This window comes from Lagopus leucura, unplaced genomic scaffold (assembly GCF_019238085.1).
Source record: "Lagopus leucura isolate 7727_CA_CO unplaced genomic scaffold, USGS_WTPT01 Super-Scaffold_100001, whole genome shotgun sequence".
Classification (NCBI taxonomy): Eukaryota; Metazoa; Chordata; class Aves; order Galliformes; family Phasianidae; genus Lagopus; species Lagopus leucura.
This window is the reverse complement of record NW_024962262.1, coordinates 11,096,608-11,110,319: the sequence shown is the minus strand read 5'-3', so window position 1 is coordinate 11,110,319 and position 13,712 is coordinate 11,096,608. Positions and strand designations below refer to the sequence as shown.

General features: G+C 44.0%; 1 protein-coding gene across 5 annotated transcripts in view; it reads left to right on the top strand.

Moving 5' to 3' along the window:
- Positions 1–1,254: 1,254 nt before the first annotated feature.
- Positions 1,255–13,712, top strand: part of RNASEH2B (ribonuclease H2 subunit B) — a 44,825-nt gene continuing 32,367 nt past the window's right edge. For all 5 annotated transcript variants that reach the window (XM_042866905.1, XM_042866904.1, XM_042866903.1 and 2 more), the window contains exons 1-2: positions 1,255–1,331; positions 12,755–12,826. In XM_042866905.1, coding sequence (XP_042722839.1) covers positions 1,268–1,331; positions 12,755–12,826 — 136 coding nt within the window. In that variant the 5' untranslated portion in view covers positions 1,255–1,267. The remainder of the gene's footprint in view (positions 1,332–12,754; positions 12,827–13,712) is intronic.

The following is a 13,712-nucleotide window of genomic DNA, read 5'->3' as shown; positions in this document are numbered from 1 at the left end:
CCCTTGTCCTATCACTGTCCACCCTCATAAACAGCCATTCCCCCTCCTGTTTATATGCTCCTTTCAAGTACTGGAAGGCTGCAATGAGGTCTCCCCAGAGCCTTCTCTTCTCCAAGCTAAACAAGCCCAATTCCCTCAACCTTTCCTCATTGGAGAGGTGCTCCAGCCCTCTGATCATCTTAGTGGCCCTCCTCTGGACCCACTCCAAGAGCTCTGAGTCTTTCTTGGGCTGGGGTCCCCAGGCCCAGATGCAGTTCTGCAGATGGGTCCTCACAACAGCTGAGTAGAGGGGGACAATCACCTCCCTCTCCCTGCTGGCCACCCCTTTGTTAATGCAGCCCAGATCACAGTTGGCCTTCCGGGCTGCAAGCACACACTGCTGGCTCATGTCCAGCTTCTCGTCCACCAGGACCCCCAAGCTGGGCCAATGACAGCAGCTTGATAGGGCCATGTCCAGTCTGGGCTTTAACACGTGTTAGCTGAAAGCTGGCAGAACATGAGCCAGCAGTGTGCCCAGGTGGCCAAGAAGGCCAGTGGCATCCTGCCTTGTATCAGAGGCAGTGCTGCCAGCAGGAGCGGGTAGGTGATCATCCCCCTGTATCAGCTCTGGTGAGGCCACACCTTGAGTACTGTGTTCAGTTTTGGGTCACTCATTACAAGAAACACATTGAGGCCCTAGAGCGTGTCCAGAGAAGGGCAACGAAGCTGTGAAGGTCTGGAGCACAAGTCGTATGGGGAGCAGGTAAGAGAACTGGAATTGTTCAGGCTGGAGGAGCCGCAGGGAAGACCTTATTTCAGCACAGACAGGCAGCAGCAGGCGCGGGGCAGCCGTGGCCGCCCGACCGTCCTCCATAAGCAAAACGTGCGATGGGGCAGCGGTAAGAGAAGGACGCCTCTGCCTGACAGAACTTACCAGCTACGATCGCGCCCCAAGACCGAAAGCCGCACGGTGGGACGACACTGAACCTCTCTGCCGCCGTCCGCCCCGCCTGCAGCGGCTCGTACCATTCTCCCCAAGCAGGAGGGGGGACAGAGCGGGTGATGCGCACCGCCGCAGCCGCCGCAGCCGCCGCAGCTCCCCCTCCCCCTCTGAGTCCCGCGAGGTGGTGCCTTCTTGCCGCCGGGCGCGGTGCCCTGCGGCGCTCGTGTGGAGGGGCGCGCGGTGCTCCTTCCCGCTTCTCCTCGTGCCGGCCCCGCCCCGCCCCCGCCGCCATGTTGTGGAGGCGGCGGGAGCGGCGGCGGGAGCGGCCGGCGGGGGTGGAGGAGCATGCACGGCGCGGAGCGGCGGCCCGCGGGCGCGCACCCTGACCGGTGGGTGCTCATTGCACCAGGTAACCCCGCGGGGCCCCGAGGCGGGACGGGCTCATCCGCAGCGCTGTTTGCTCGCCCGCCTCATCCCGCTGACGGAGCTCGGCAGGAGGCGAGTGCCTTGAGGCGTGCAGCCGGCCCCGGTTCTGTGACACGAAGTCCCGAGAGGACCCCCGGAATCCCGCACCGCAGCGAGGTGCTTTGTTCCCTGTGGTGGTAGGGCCGTCCCAGTTGGCAGGCGGTGCTGTGCCTCAGTTTTGTTAACAAGCTCATTGGGAAACATTCACCCTCATCGGCAGTGAGGTCTCTGTACTTTCTGAGCATTCTATATGCAGGGCAGCAAGGCCTGCACGTGTCCTAGGAATACAGGCTGAGAGCTGGGGCTGCCCTCAGGACAGCTGAGCGGCTTGTCAGTGCCTGAAGGGGTTGTAAGGAGGAAGGGGACAGGCAGCAGGGTCTGCCGTGCCGAAATGGTTTCAAACTAAAAGGGCAGATTTAGAATAAGGAAAAGGTTTTTTAGAGTAGGAGTGATGAGGCACTGGCGCAGGTTGCCCAGAGGTGGTGGATGCCCCATGCCTGGAGACGTTCGGGGTCAGGCTGGGTGGGGCTCCAGGAGCACCCTGGAGGTGGCCCTCTTTGCACGGGAGCCGGAACAGGTGGCCTTTAGGGCTTCCTCCCAACTAAAAACAATTTTGCACTGTACGTGGGCTGTAAACATGGCTGTCTTGGCTTCTCTCCCTTGGCATTTAGTAAGCGTTGTTGGATGTTTTTCCCCCTTTTACATTCACTTCTGGCTGGTATCAGATTTTAAGGCTTTAACTTCACAAGTCACAAAAGGTTGTAGTGTTATGGATGATGTTTGAACACGACCTATTTCACTCTCCAAGACACAGAGCAAGGAAGCATTTTGCTAAATGCCCTTTTACTAATTTGATTTCCAAAGGCAGTGAAACTTCCCCAATTGTGAGCCAGCTTTGTACTGTGCCTATTTCTTCTTTGACCCAAAATTTTTGAACTCTTGTGTTAATTTCAACCAAACCTGATAACAAGAAGGAGCTCTCGGGAGTATTTTTATGAGCTTTGTGAAAGTGTCTGTGATGATGTGAGAAATGCTTTAAATGGCACCCCTGGAGGGAAGGTGTAGCATGAGTTTGGTTCTGCAAGGATTGGAAACCAGGCAGGGGCTCCGCCTTGGGGGAACTGAGAAAGCGGACTGCTCTAGTTACAAGAGCAACAGAACCAATTGTTATGGTTTCACTGACTCCTCTCTTCCTCAGGTTGTAGCTTTTCACTTCCAGCCTTTGGAACTGACATACTTGATGCCTAAGAAAGGAATTTAAAAGTGAGGAATTCCTTTCCCTGCAGACTAGGATTTAAGTTGAATCCTCTATCAGATGACTGGCTGTGTCAACAGATGTCCATACTGTGTAAATATTTACAAATATACTTAATTTATGCACGAGTACTGAGTTCTGTGCAGTAAGTTAAATTCTTCCGTAAGAGTTAGCAGGATTGGAGCCAGAGCTTGTAACATCCACAAAGCCAGACAGTTTGTATTACCAATTATGCCAGAGCAACTCTGACAAAATTTATATAGTGCTCCAGACCTGTAAGAAGGTTTATTAAGCCTTACTAGAACCCTGCGGCGCACAGCAATTTTAACAGATCACTGGCTGATAATTTCAGAACTCCATTGCTGATAAGACTTGCCAGTCATATGAGTAGGACTGCTGAAATGAAATAAATGTAATAGTTTTTGTTGGTTTTTTTTTTTCTAACAGATTTTGTGTAAGGAGATTCTTAAAGTTAGTATCTGTTGCTTTTTAGAGCTTTTTAGCTCTAAAAAGAGCATATTTCTGAGCTGTAAAAAAAAAAAGTGTAAATGGCAAGTTTACCTTGCAGGAGGAAGAAGGACATGTTCTAATGCTATGCAAGAAGCTCCAAAAGTTTTCTCACAGTAAAGGCACTTTCCAAGGCCCTGATTTCAGGTACTTAAGTTAGTTTGGACTACTCACCAGAGCAATCTGTGTGGAACAGCTTGCAAAGTTAATGCATATCATTCTATACAACTTAATACGTTTTCCACTTGGAAAGTTCGTTCATGTTACGTTGATTGTGACATCTTAGAAGTTCCTGTATGACTGCAGGTGATAACTGTCTCCACAAAGAGGCTACATAGGAGTCTAAAAAAGAACAGTCTGTTGTGAGTATGGAATTAAAGCTCTGAGAACTGAAATTTGAGTTCTTAACTGTCAGTACTTCTCAGTCAGTCTGACCATTTAGTAGCTTTCTAGAGCAAGGTGAGGTTGTGGCTGGAGTTCTGAATACTGGCATGTGTTACTCATGTCTCTTAATCTTTACACCATTTTCAGAATCTTATCTGTTCTTGCAAAAGTCTCTGAGCACTCTCGCTATTTGTATGACATGTAAAAGTGTAGATGTAAGGAAGGTGAGATTCTTATTTGGACTATGGCAGTTGCTGTTGAAGCATGCACTGCTGGATGGTGTGCAGCCTTATCATGAGCATTTAGAGGAAGCTTGTAAAATGGGTTCTGCCCCTCTACTCTGCTCTTGTGAGACCCCATCTGCAGTGCTGCTTCCAGTTCTGAGGTCCCCAACACAAGAAGGATATGGAGCTGTTGAAGCAGGTCCGGAGGAGGGCCATGAGGATGCTCAAAGGGCTGGAAGTACCTGCCCTACAAAGCCAGGCTGAGAGCTGGGGCTCTTCAGCCTGGAGAAGAGAAAGCTCTGGGGAAAGCTTATAGAGGCCCTCAAGTACCTGAACAGGGCCTACAGGAAAGCTGGGAAGGGACTTTTTAGAAGGGCATGGAGCAACAGGACAAGGGGGAATAGTTCTGAAGTGGAAGAGGGTACATTTGGACAAAATATAAAGAAGAAATTCTTTCCTGTGAGGTGGTGAGACAGTGGAACAGGTTATCCACAGAGGCTGTGGGTGCCCCCTGCCTGGAAGCATTCAAAGCTAGGCTGGATGGGCTTTGAGCAACCTGGTCTAGAGGGAGGTGTCCCTACCTGTAGCAGGGGCTTGGAACTAGATGATCTTAAAGGTCCCTTCCAGCCTCAACCACTCTGATTCTATGGATATGAATCATCAAGAGAAAGCAATAAACAATCAGGAAAAGGGAGGATTGGTCATATGGAGTGAGGTGATTAGGGTGTAAAACTTGGTGAGGATGGAAAAATTGGACATGCACGTAGCGGTTGAGCTGTGCTTAAAGTCAAGTCAGCTCTCTGGGCAGTTTCTTCAGATGCAGAATGTCGTGGCTATACAGGTTCCTGATTTGGCCTATAGCAGATTCTGCTCAGCACTATGAGTTTATTATTTCAAGTGCTGTGCCATGCTAACGCATCTCTGCTGTTTCTAGAACCAGTATTGCAGTACAGCTGCTTTCAGCAGTGTCTGAAATAAGTCCTGGTGGACCTGAACTGGGTTCTGTGCAGACCTGCTCTGCTTCTCGTTCGGGCATTTTATGAGCTTGGCTGGAAATCTGAATGGGGGTGGTTGACATCTATGGTTAAGACAACAAATCTGGAGCACTGGAGGAGTCATGGTAGAGATACCAAAGTATTTCTGAGTATCTAAGGACCCACATGAACTTCACTTTTGGGTGTCCGAGTTTCCAGGTTGTGCTCTTCTGCATTTTTCATAGTATTTGGATAATCTGGGTTGTTATATTACATTTGTGTCCACTTCTCTCCCTTCCCCTTGAGAATGTAGAGCTTTGTATACAGCTTCCTCCTTTAGGAGGCACCACAAAGAGGGTGGTGACGCACTGGAACAGGTTGCCCAAGGAGGCTGTGGATGCCCCATCCCTGGAGGCATTCAAGGCCAGGCTGGATGTGGCTCTGGGCAGCCTGGTCTGCTGGTTGGTGACTCTGGACATAGCAGGGGGTTGAAACTGGATGAGCATTGTGGTCCTTTTCAACTCAGGCCATTCTATGATTCCTCTTACATAGGTTTAGCTACTGAATAGTTGCAAGGGAAGCAAAGTGGCCCCTGAGGATTATAATCCATCTATCTCCCAGCCAGTACGTTGCTAATGATATGCATTTCTGGAAGAGGTTCTGTCTGTTGTTTGTTTGTTTGTTTTTTAAATCATACCCCCTGATTCTGCAGTGCTTTTTAAGTGTGCATATAGGATATTTCTGCTTGCTTTGTAGAGCCTATTGTCAACATTTTCTCTGAAAATCGTAAGAGCTAGAAATTATTTTTGCTGGAAAAAGAAATAATAATGAGACCTCATCTAATTGTAGGTTTGTAAAAGTAGGGATGTTTAAGAGCCAAATACCATTGTGTGACAGATCTGATCTAGGTTCAGTATAACAAAGCAGCTTTCTTATCTAATGGCTTCAGACTGGCCTTACCAATAGCAGCCAAACACATGCGCCAATTGCTGAACGGGGAGGGGTGTGAAGGACAGTTTTGCATGGGGAGGTGTTATCTCAGAACTGATATATTTATATCCTTCATTGGCTTTAGCAAAGAGGTCAGCATTTGAAGGTGGCTTTCTAAGTCTGATGTTCCTCTCTACACCCCAAGTTTAGACTGCTGCGTTTGATTTGTTCTGTATTAGTAGAAGTAGGGGTTAGCTGCAAGCTGATGATTAAGTTCAACTTTTATTTTTCTGAAGTAGATAAGTTTAGATTACTACATTTTTTCATTCCTTTGTTTTCTTAACCAGCAAATTGATTAGCTTTTGTATTGTTTTATGAGAGCTGCTATTTTAGTGGGTCTGGAAGGGCTGCACGAAGGGAGGGATTTTAACAGTCCTATTATTTTTAGGAACTACTTATTTAAAAATAAAAGGAGCGGTTTCACATAATGGTTGGCAAGTTTTTTGAACAAATTTCATATGCCAAAAGTCAAATGGAGGCAGAAATAAATGAACTGTGATGCCAAACCATAGGGCATAAGCATGCATTAAATTAATCCTTTCTTTCAAATGAGACTGAGGAACTTTTGTCAACATGCAACAACAGAGGACGCATTTTACTTGAAAATTTGGGGTTGTATTGAGAGAAGGCATCATATCAAAAGAAGTTTTTGTGTAATGCATAAATGCAGTTTGCACTGAAATCTGATGTAGGCAGTTTCCCTATTTTTTCTTGACCATTCTCACACCTTGTGTTTAAAAACTTTTAAATGCTTGCTTTTATTTAACATTAAAAAAATTGTTCAAAGCATCTGCTACAAAATAGCCCACAGTGCTGTGCTGCTAGAAAACTTGATTCAGAAGTTGTAGCAAATGTCAAAATGGGGTGGGCCAGTTGTAATTTGGAGAGAGAACATGGAAATAGTGCTCACAATTAAAAATGTGTATTTTTAAGTATCTGACTTATATTTATATAATCTTTCTTACATTTTATGTGCACATATTAATAATGTGCACCTTCTCAATAAATGAGTGTGAATATGCATATTTTTCTTAAACTCCCCCTAAACTGGCATTTGCATCTCTTGAACAAAGCCCTTTGCCTGCAGGTAATTTGCACTATTTCTTACATCTCTTAAAATGCATGCTGAGCTCAGCTGTGTATAAAGCAGATAAAACTGGCAAGCTAAGGAGCCAGAAGGAAGCATAGCAAATAAAAGAACTGAAAAGAGATGTTTTAATGTGTAACACCATCTCCTACTTCTGCTTTCTGCCATCTGGCTTGGAAGAGACCAACATATGCCAACTTAGGCCTCTCTGCACATGGGAATAGGGCTGATTCAGCCAGTAATACAGCTGCACTGGTGTTGACCCTATAAATATTGAGAAGGGAAGTCTGAAGTTTTTAGCCTTTCAAGTGATAACCTGTTCTTGAACTTCTCAAGATTGACTTCATCGTTCACCCCCAACCTCTCTGCACAATTTGCCCAGCCTCTCGATTGCAGGAACAGCTGAGTTAGTATTCTCCGTTACTGCCAGTGAGTCTGTGAGCACGTGGTTTTGGGTTCAGAAGTGAGTTGTGACAGCGTAAGGCAAAGCTAAAGGCTGTTCTTAAGCAAAACCCTTACCATTCAGTGCAGCTGCTTGGTTGTGTACCAGGACACAGGACTCCTCAAGCACTTCCATGGGAAGGTTTATTCAAGATAGAAACTTGGTGTCATTTTTTGTATCTCATTAAACCTCTTTCTTGTAATGTTTCCAGGTGAAGTGGGAGCCAGAAACAGCTTAAGAGGGTGTCAGTTACACTGCATTAAATGTTGTTTGCTTAAGGCAGCAGATAATAAATGTGATTACCAAACAGATTGCTGTTCTAGCTTTCATAATAAATGTTGCAGAAGACCCTTTGCTGAAGCCAGTGCTGCATACGGTCAGGAGGATAAGAGGGTGAGGTAATCAAACTCTCGTGACTGAGTAAAGACCAAGGTGAGATCTCCAAAAATCAAGTAGGTGCTCATGCAAAGCTCTGCCTTCTGCATCATGCAGGAGAGCAGCTGTTTGCAGAGGTGATGGAGCTGTGTTCTGTGTAGCACTCTTCTAGAGCATAGTCAGCCAGGGACACAGTGATGTCTTGTGGCTGTTCTCGTGCTTTCCCACCTCTGTAATTCACATGTAATCCAGTTTTCTAATACTCTTAAACTAATCGAGGAGCCCACTGTCACATACAGAACATAATAGGTTATTTTCTGCATTGCCTGCTGCTGCCACAGATTCTCTTCCATGTGTAACTGTATGGTGAGTGGCAGTAGTTTACTGATCTGGGTGGAAATGAGTGTTTTCTTCACGGCTGGATCAGCAAACTGAGCTGACTTGCCATGTGGCCACAGAATTGCTGGTTTGAGTGGAAAGAAAGCAGGAGAGATAGGGAACTCAAGATTATATTTTTTAATGACCTGTGAATTTTGGTATTTGAAGCCATTTATAGAACTGTGTCCTCAGTCAGTGCATACCTGGATTTGTTCATTACACTAATACATAATTACCTTGAAAGTTACAAGGATATTTTCAAGCTACGGCAGGGGAGATTCAGGCTGGACATGAGGAAGTATTACTTTTCAGAAAGGGTGGTCAGGCACTGGAATGGACTGCCCAGGGAGGTGGTGGAATCACCGAGCCTGGGGGTGTTCAAGGAAAGGCTGGATGTTGTGTTGAGGGGCATGGTTTAGTAGGAGCTATTGGGAATAGGTGAACGGTTGGACTGGGTGATCTTTTAGGTCTTTTCCAACCTTGGTGATTCTATGATTCTATGATATTAAAAGTGAGAATGATACAAAGTTCTGGATTATTTTTTGTTGGGCTTCTTTTCAGTTTGTGCTGCAGGACAGAGGACTTTGCTCATGTACCATTAGCACAGGCACTGAATTAAAGCTATTTACTTCAGGATCGGGATCGACTGATTCTGGAAGGAATGTAAATAAAACAAATATTAGATCTAACATATTTGCACCTCTAGACTGCATAGTTCAGTCTTCCATAAAATGTCCATTAAATGAGCTCCATCTGACACACCTTTTTTGCATGACTCAAAGTTCAGAAGGGAATGGAAAAGACTTGTGTAGGTGACGTATGGTTTAATATCTGTTTTTAAATGAAATCTTAACTTTATAATTCCAGACTATTAAATGATCCTGGTTTTTTGTAGGGTGATGGTGGAGGGTTTTTTCCTCTTACGCAATTGACAGATATTTACAGCCTTTTGCTTGCTTGGCTGGAAGCTTTTTTTCATGGGAATTCCATATAACTTGATATTAGTCTGTTATATATAGTATCTATAAGCAGTTTTTGGGAAAGAAAAAAAAAAAAAAAAAAGGTGAACAGACTTTGCATCATCTGTAACAGTTTCATAGATCTTAGTGGGAGTTTTATGTTCTTTTCCAATTCATTCATGTTGCAATACCAGCAACATTTTATTTTTTTAATGGCTGGATTCATTAATGCCTCATATCAATCCATTGTGGAACAAACTATTGCCAGAAATCCTTAGACAGCTGGTTCATTTTCACTTTGTTCTGTTTATACTTTTTACAGAATTTGCCTGGTTGCATGTCTGACCTCCACAAAATACAGTAGGCTTTTCTCTTTCTCTGTAATGGAAAGCTGCTATAAAGCTTTTACAGTCTCCATAGCTCAGCTTCAGGAGTCTGAGGTTCTCTCTGTGGACTCCAGTGCCACTGGTGGATGTATCACCCACACTTCTAGGTGGGCTTTGTGCAGCTTGGTTACCAGTGAATGCACAGTAGGCTGTAGCTTCAGCAAAGTGTGCCAACTTAGCAGCCTGGTGTTGGCATTTGGTTGTCCTGCCCCCTGCTCATCTCAGAGCTCCCTGTTGTGGTGTTGCTTCTGGCCTGTTTCTGCAGGACTGATGTGGGGACTCTCTGGGCATGAGACAGGACTGAGGTGGGCCAGCTGCCTCATGGAAGTGTCTGCCTCTCTGTCTTCCCTGGCAGCTTAGGGAACAGCTTGCTTTTTCACTGGGATGGGGTTAGTTGGCCCCTCTGTACTCTTGTACCCATTTTTTTGTACCTTTGCAATGAAACTTGTCCTAGGAGAGAGGCATGCTGTACTGACACACCTGCTGGGGAATTGTGCTGTACAGCTGTGTGCTGCCTGCAGCTGAACTCTGCCCAATGCTTAAGAGAGAGCATAGCAGTCAGAAGAGTGCGATCCCTCTCGCTTGTTTTTCCATTCTGTTACACATTCTGTGTCAGCTGAGCTACAGAAAAAGTTGCTGTTCAGAGTAGTGACATGTAGCTGTCATTTTCCATTAGAATTAGACCTATTTTAACTTAGTTTTGCTAGAAAATCTCTTCAGAACCACTTTTTAGGAAGTCTGTTTATTTAGCTGTAACAGATCCTTGCCCAAACACAAGGACTGATAAATGTAATGACATTAAAGAAATCCAGTTACCTTTCTTCTGGTGGAAGGCCAGAACACACACCAGAAAGGCTTTGGACACCTAACTTTGAAAATCCCTTGCTCAGCATTTTCCTAGTCAGTAAGTGTTTAAATTCAGATAAATAGGGCCTCCTTTGCCCATAAGGCCTCATTACTATTGCATCCAGTTTTCCAAGCAGGCATTCTCCCAAATGCCTCTTTTTATTTGCCAGCTTGACATCTAGTAGGGCCAATCTGTAACAGAAGGATACTTCGACTAGGCCTAGAAGCAGAGCTTTGAACACAGATAGAAGAAACCCAAGGTACAAGAAGCTGGGAGAAACCACATTTTCCTTTGCCCCCTCTTTCCCTTTGTGTGTCCCATCTGGAGGGTGCCGTGTGAGATAGGGGGGTCAGCACTGCAGCCCTGCAGTGGTTTAGCTGAGCTCCATACGTGCGGGCATCCCAGTGAGGATGGAACATGCACTTGGTGTCAGAAAGCTGGGGAATGAACACATCAACTAAATAAAGATGCAGACTTCATTAAAAACAGCTACATTAGGAAGGGTTGTCTGCTTAATTGTTCACGTTCTACAAGATGCAGCTAGGGCTCGGCTGGATGTGTTCCCAGTGTTCATAAATCTACTCATGAAGAAAGCGGAGCAAGTGAGCGCTAAAAATTCCTTTGTTTTGTTTTGCTTTGTGTTTTAAATTTTGAAAATCATATTTGGTGTGTATATTTTCACATGTTCATATGAAACACATCAAAGTAAACACATGCAGTGTGTTTCTTTTGCTGTCATTAATCACAGCAGCGTTTTAAAAAGTAACAAAAAATACAGCAACGTTAAACTGTGGTCAAAAAATGAAATATACACAGCTATAGAAATTTGAAGTTCTCCTTTGCCAGGACAAATGTAGCTTGACAACCGTGTGTGTTTATGTATCAGCATATGAAGTAAGTCTGGTTAGCAAATTGGACTTTTTTTTTCCATTAAAAACCTCCCAACTTATATTGAAATTTTTTCAAGTACTTTTTCAACCTACCTGAAGACTCAACTGAAAATTCAGGGAAAGAAAATGGCTGTAAATTCTTCAAACACCTTTAAGAACCATTATCTTCCAATACTTTGCCACAGAATGCACTTGAAAAACAAACAAACAAAAAAAAGGCATTCTCTTTAAGCCCTGCTTATGGCTTCATCTGGGCAATTTCTGTTTGGGGCACAGTTGAGTACCCAGGAGTAGATGTGAAAGATGAGAGTTGTTTGTTTCGGGCTTTGGTTTTGTTTTCTGTTTTTTTTTCAGCCACTGAGGTACCTGAGAACAGCCTGTGAGAAGTCCACCCACCTGTCCTTTCCTGAGGTGTTGGGGAGCAGCTTTCAGGCAGGGGGTGGCTATTTTTGAATGCATTTGAGCTTCCTATTTCCTTGTTTCTCACAGAAAAGCAGTTTGTAGTCTCTGTGTCATTAAACCTGGATACTACCAAAAAGGGAAGGGCAGCATCACACTTCTATTCCCTCCAGCAGCCTCCCCTGGGAGTAGATGCGCAGCCCACCTCTGCTGCTTCTCTCCTCTTTCAGCAGCAGCCCAGCAACCCAACCAGCAGCCTGGTCCCTGTCAGCCCATTCTCCAGGGTCTGGATGCTAGTTATGGATGTGAAATGTTATAGTTATTTTCCTTGCTCTGATGAATGCGTTTATGAGAGGAACTGGGACAGAACTGGCAGTCTGCAAGTTAAGAGAGATGATGCTGTCATGTTGCTCTTCAGTCAGATGTGGGAAGTTGTTTTCATAAATATAAGTTAGACTTTCCCTACAAAGAGAACTTGGATAGAATATAATTAACTGGGGATCTTTAAAGATGGTTTTCAAGCTTCAGTCCTTATGAGAGCTGTTTCCTTTCTTTTTTTTTTTCTTCTTTTTTTTTTTTTAATTTCACATCGAAATTGTACTTTTGCAGCTCTGTTTGTCTAACTTTTTTTGCTTAAATACACAGAAAAGATCACAACCATGAGGAGGCTAAGCCAGAAGTGCTGTATTTTCTCAGCTTCTTTTTCCTGCACTCTTAAATGCACTCCTTGTTTTTTAAGATTATATACAACAGATAAACAAGTGTGCGTATTTTTCACGTAACTAACAACCACTCAGACAGTTCCTGCCTCATATTGCTGAATAATCTGAAACTTCCTGAATGCTATAGAAGACCACTGTTTCTTCCTACAAGTATTTTAGCTTGTGGGTTTGCCTAATTTACCAGTGTTCCAATAATCTTTGAGACTAATTAAGGCAACACATCAGTTCATTATCAAACTGAGTAATCAAACTTAGGAGTACTGTTGCTTGAGGCTCTGTGCGGGGAATTGGGTTTCAGAATCTAAATGATCCCCAGGTGCATATCTTTTCTGTGGCAAACAGAAAGTGCCAGAAGTCTGGAATCACAATTTAGGTACCTTGATCAGGTAGGATGGATTTGGGCTGAGACATACAACTTCTTAAGCAGAAAATACGTGAGCTTTCAAATAGTGTCAATCCAATTAATTCTTAACGTCTTGGAGAAGCATGGCAGAACGTGAAATGCTTCTCAGTTCTCAAGTTCATAACTTTTCCCTTTCCCTCCACAGAGGCTGCTACCGACCCCCCTACAGCACCTGACAACGAACCTATGTTTACAAAACTACGCAGTCCGAGCACAGGCAAGTTTTGGAATTGTGACATGAGCCTGTTAATGCTTTGGTTGATTCCCTCCACCACCAAACTATTCGTATTTTGCAAGCTGAAATAGTGATAATAATGTAAGTCTTATGTGCCAGAGATACTGCTGTTGATGCCAGATAGTTTAATGCTGTGCAAACATTTCGGATTTCTTTTATAATTTTAATTGGTTGAACTGTTTATTCATCAGGAATATTGGCAGCACAAAAAAGAATTGTAATTTAAGTTGTGTTTTTAAATGCATTTGATTTGGGGAACTTGCAGTGTTGGGTGTTGAACTTTGGCTTTTTTTTTTTTAATCCAAATTTAGGCTTCATACCATTCATCTCATGCTGTAAAATAAACAGGCAGAGTCAGAAAAGTGATACAGTTATACTTACCAAGCTTTTTGAGTCTTTTCGTTTTTAAAGCTAATATTCTTCTTGCTTCAAGCAGTGCTATCTCTTTTCTTATTAATAGATGATGAGGCACTTTAAATACAAAATACATTGGAAAGACCAGCAAATGCAGGTGATATAATCATACCACCATCCCACAAATAGTTACTTTCCTCTGGTCAGATTGCCCTTTTTGTCAAGGATTTCTTATTAAGTATGAGTAATCTAATCACAGAATTGTAGGGGTTGGAAGGGACCTCCAGAGATCATCGAGTCCAACCCCCAGTGTTTGCAGTATGAGATACTGGAATAGAAACTTGCAGCAAGCCTTGGTTAAGGTTAATGCGTTTTGTTTAAAGACAGAATTAATGCATTTTTTCCTTTTTTTACAATCTCATTTGATTTCTAAGTTACGTATTTTTATATTGAAATTCACTATTCTTATTTATGTGTTTGTAACTGGAGTCTTCAGGTACTTTAACACATGATA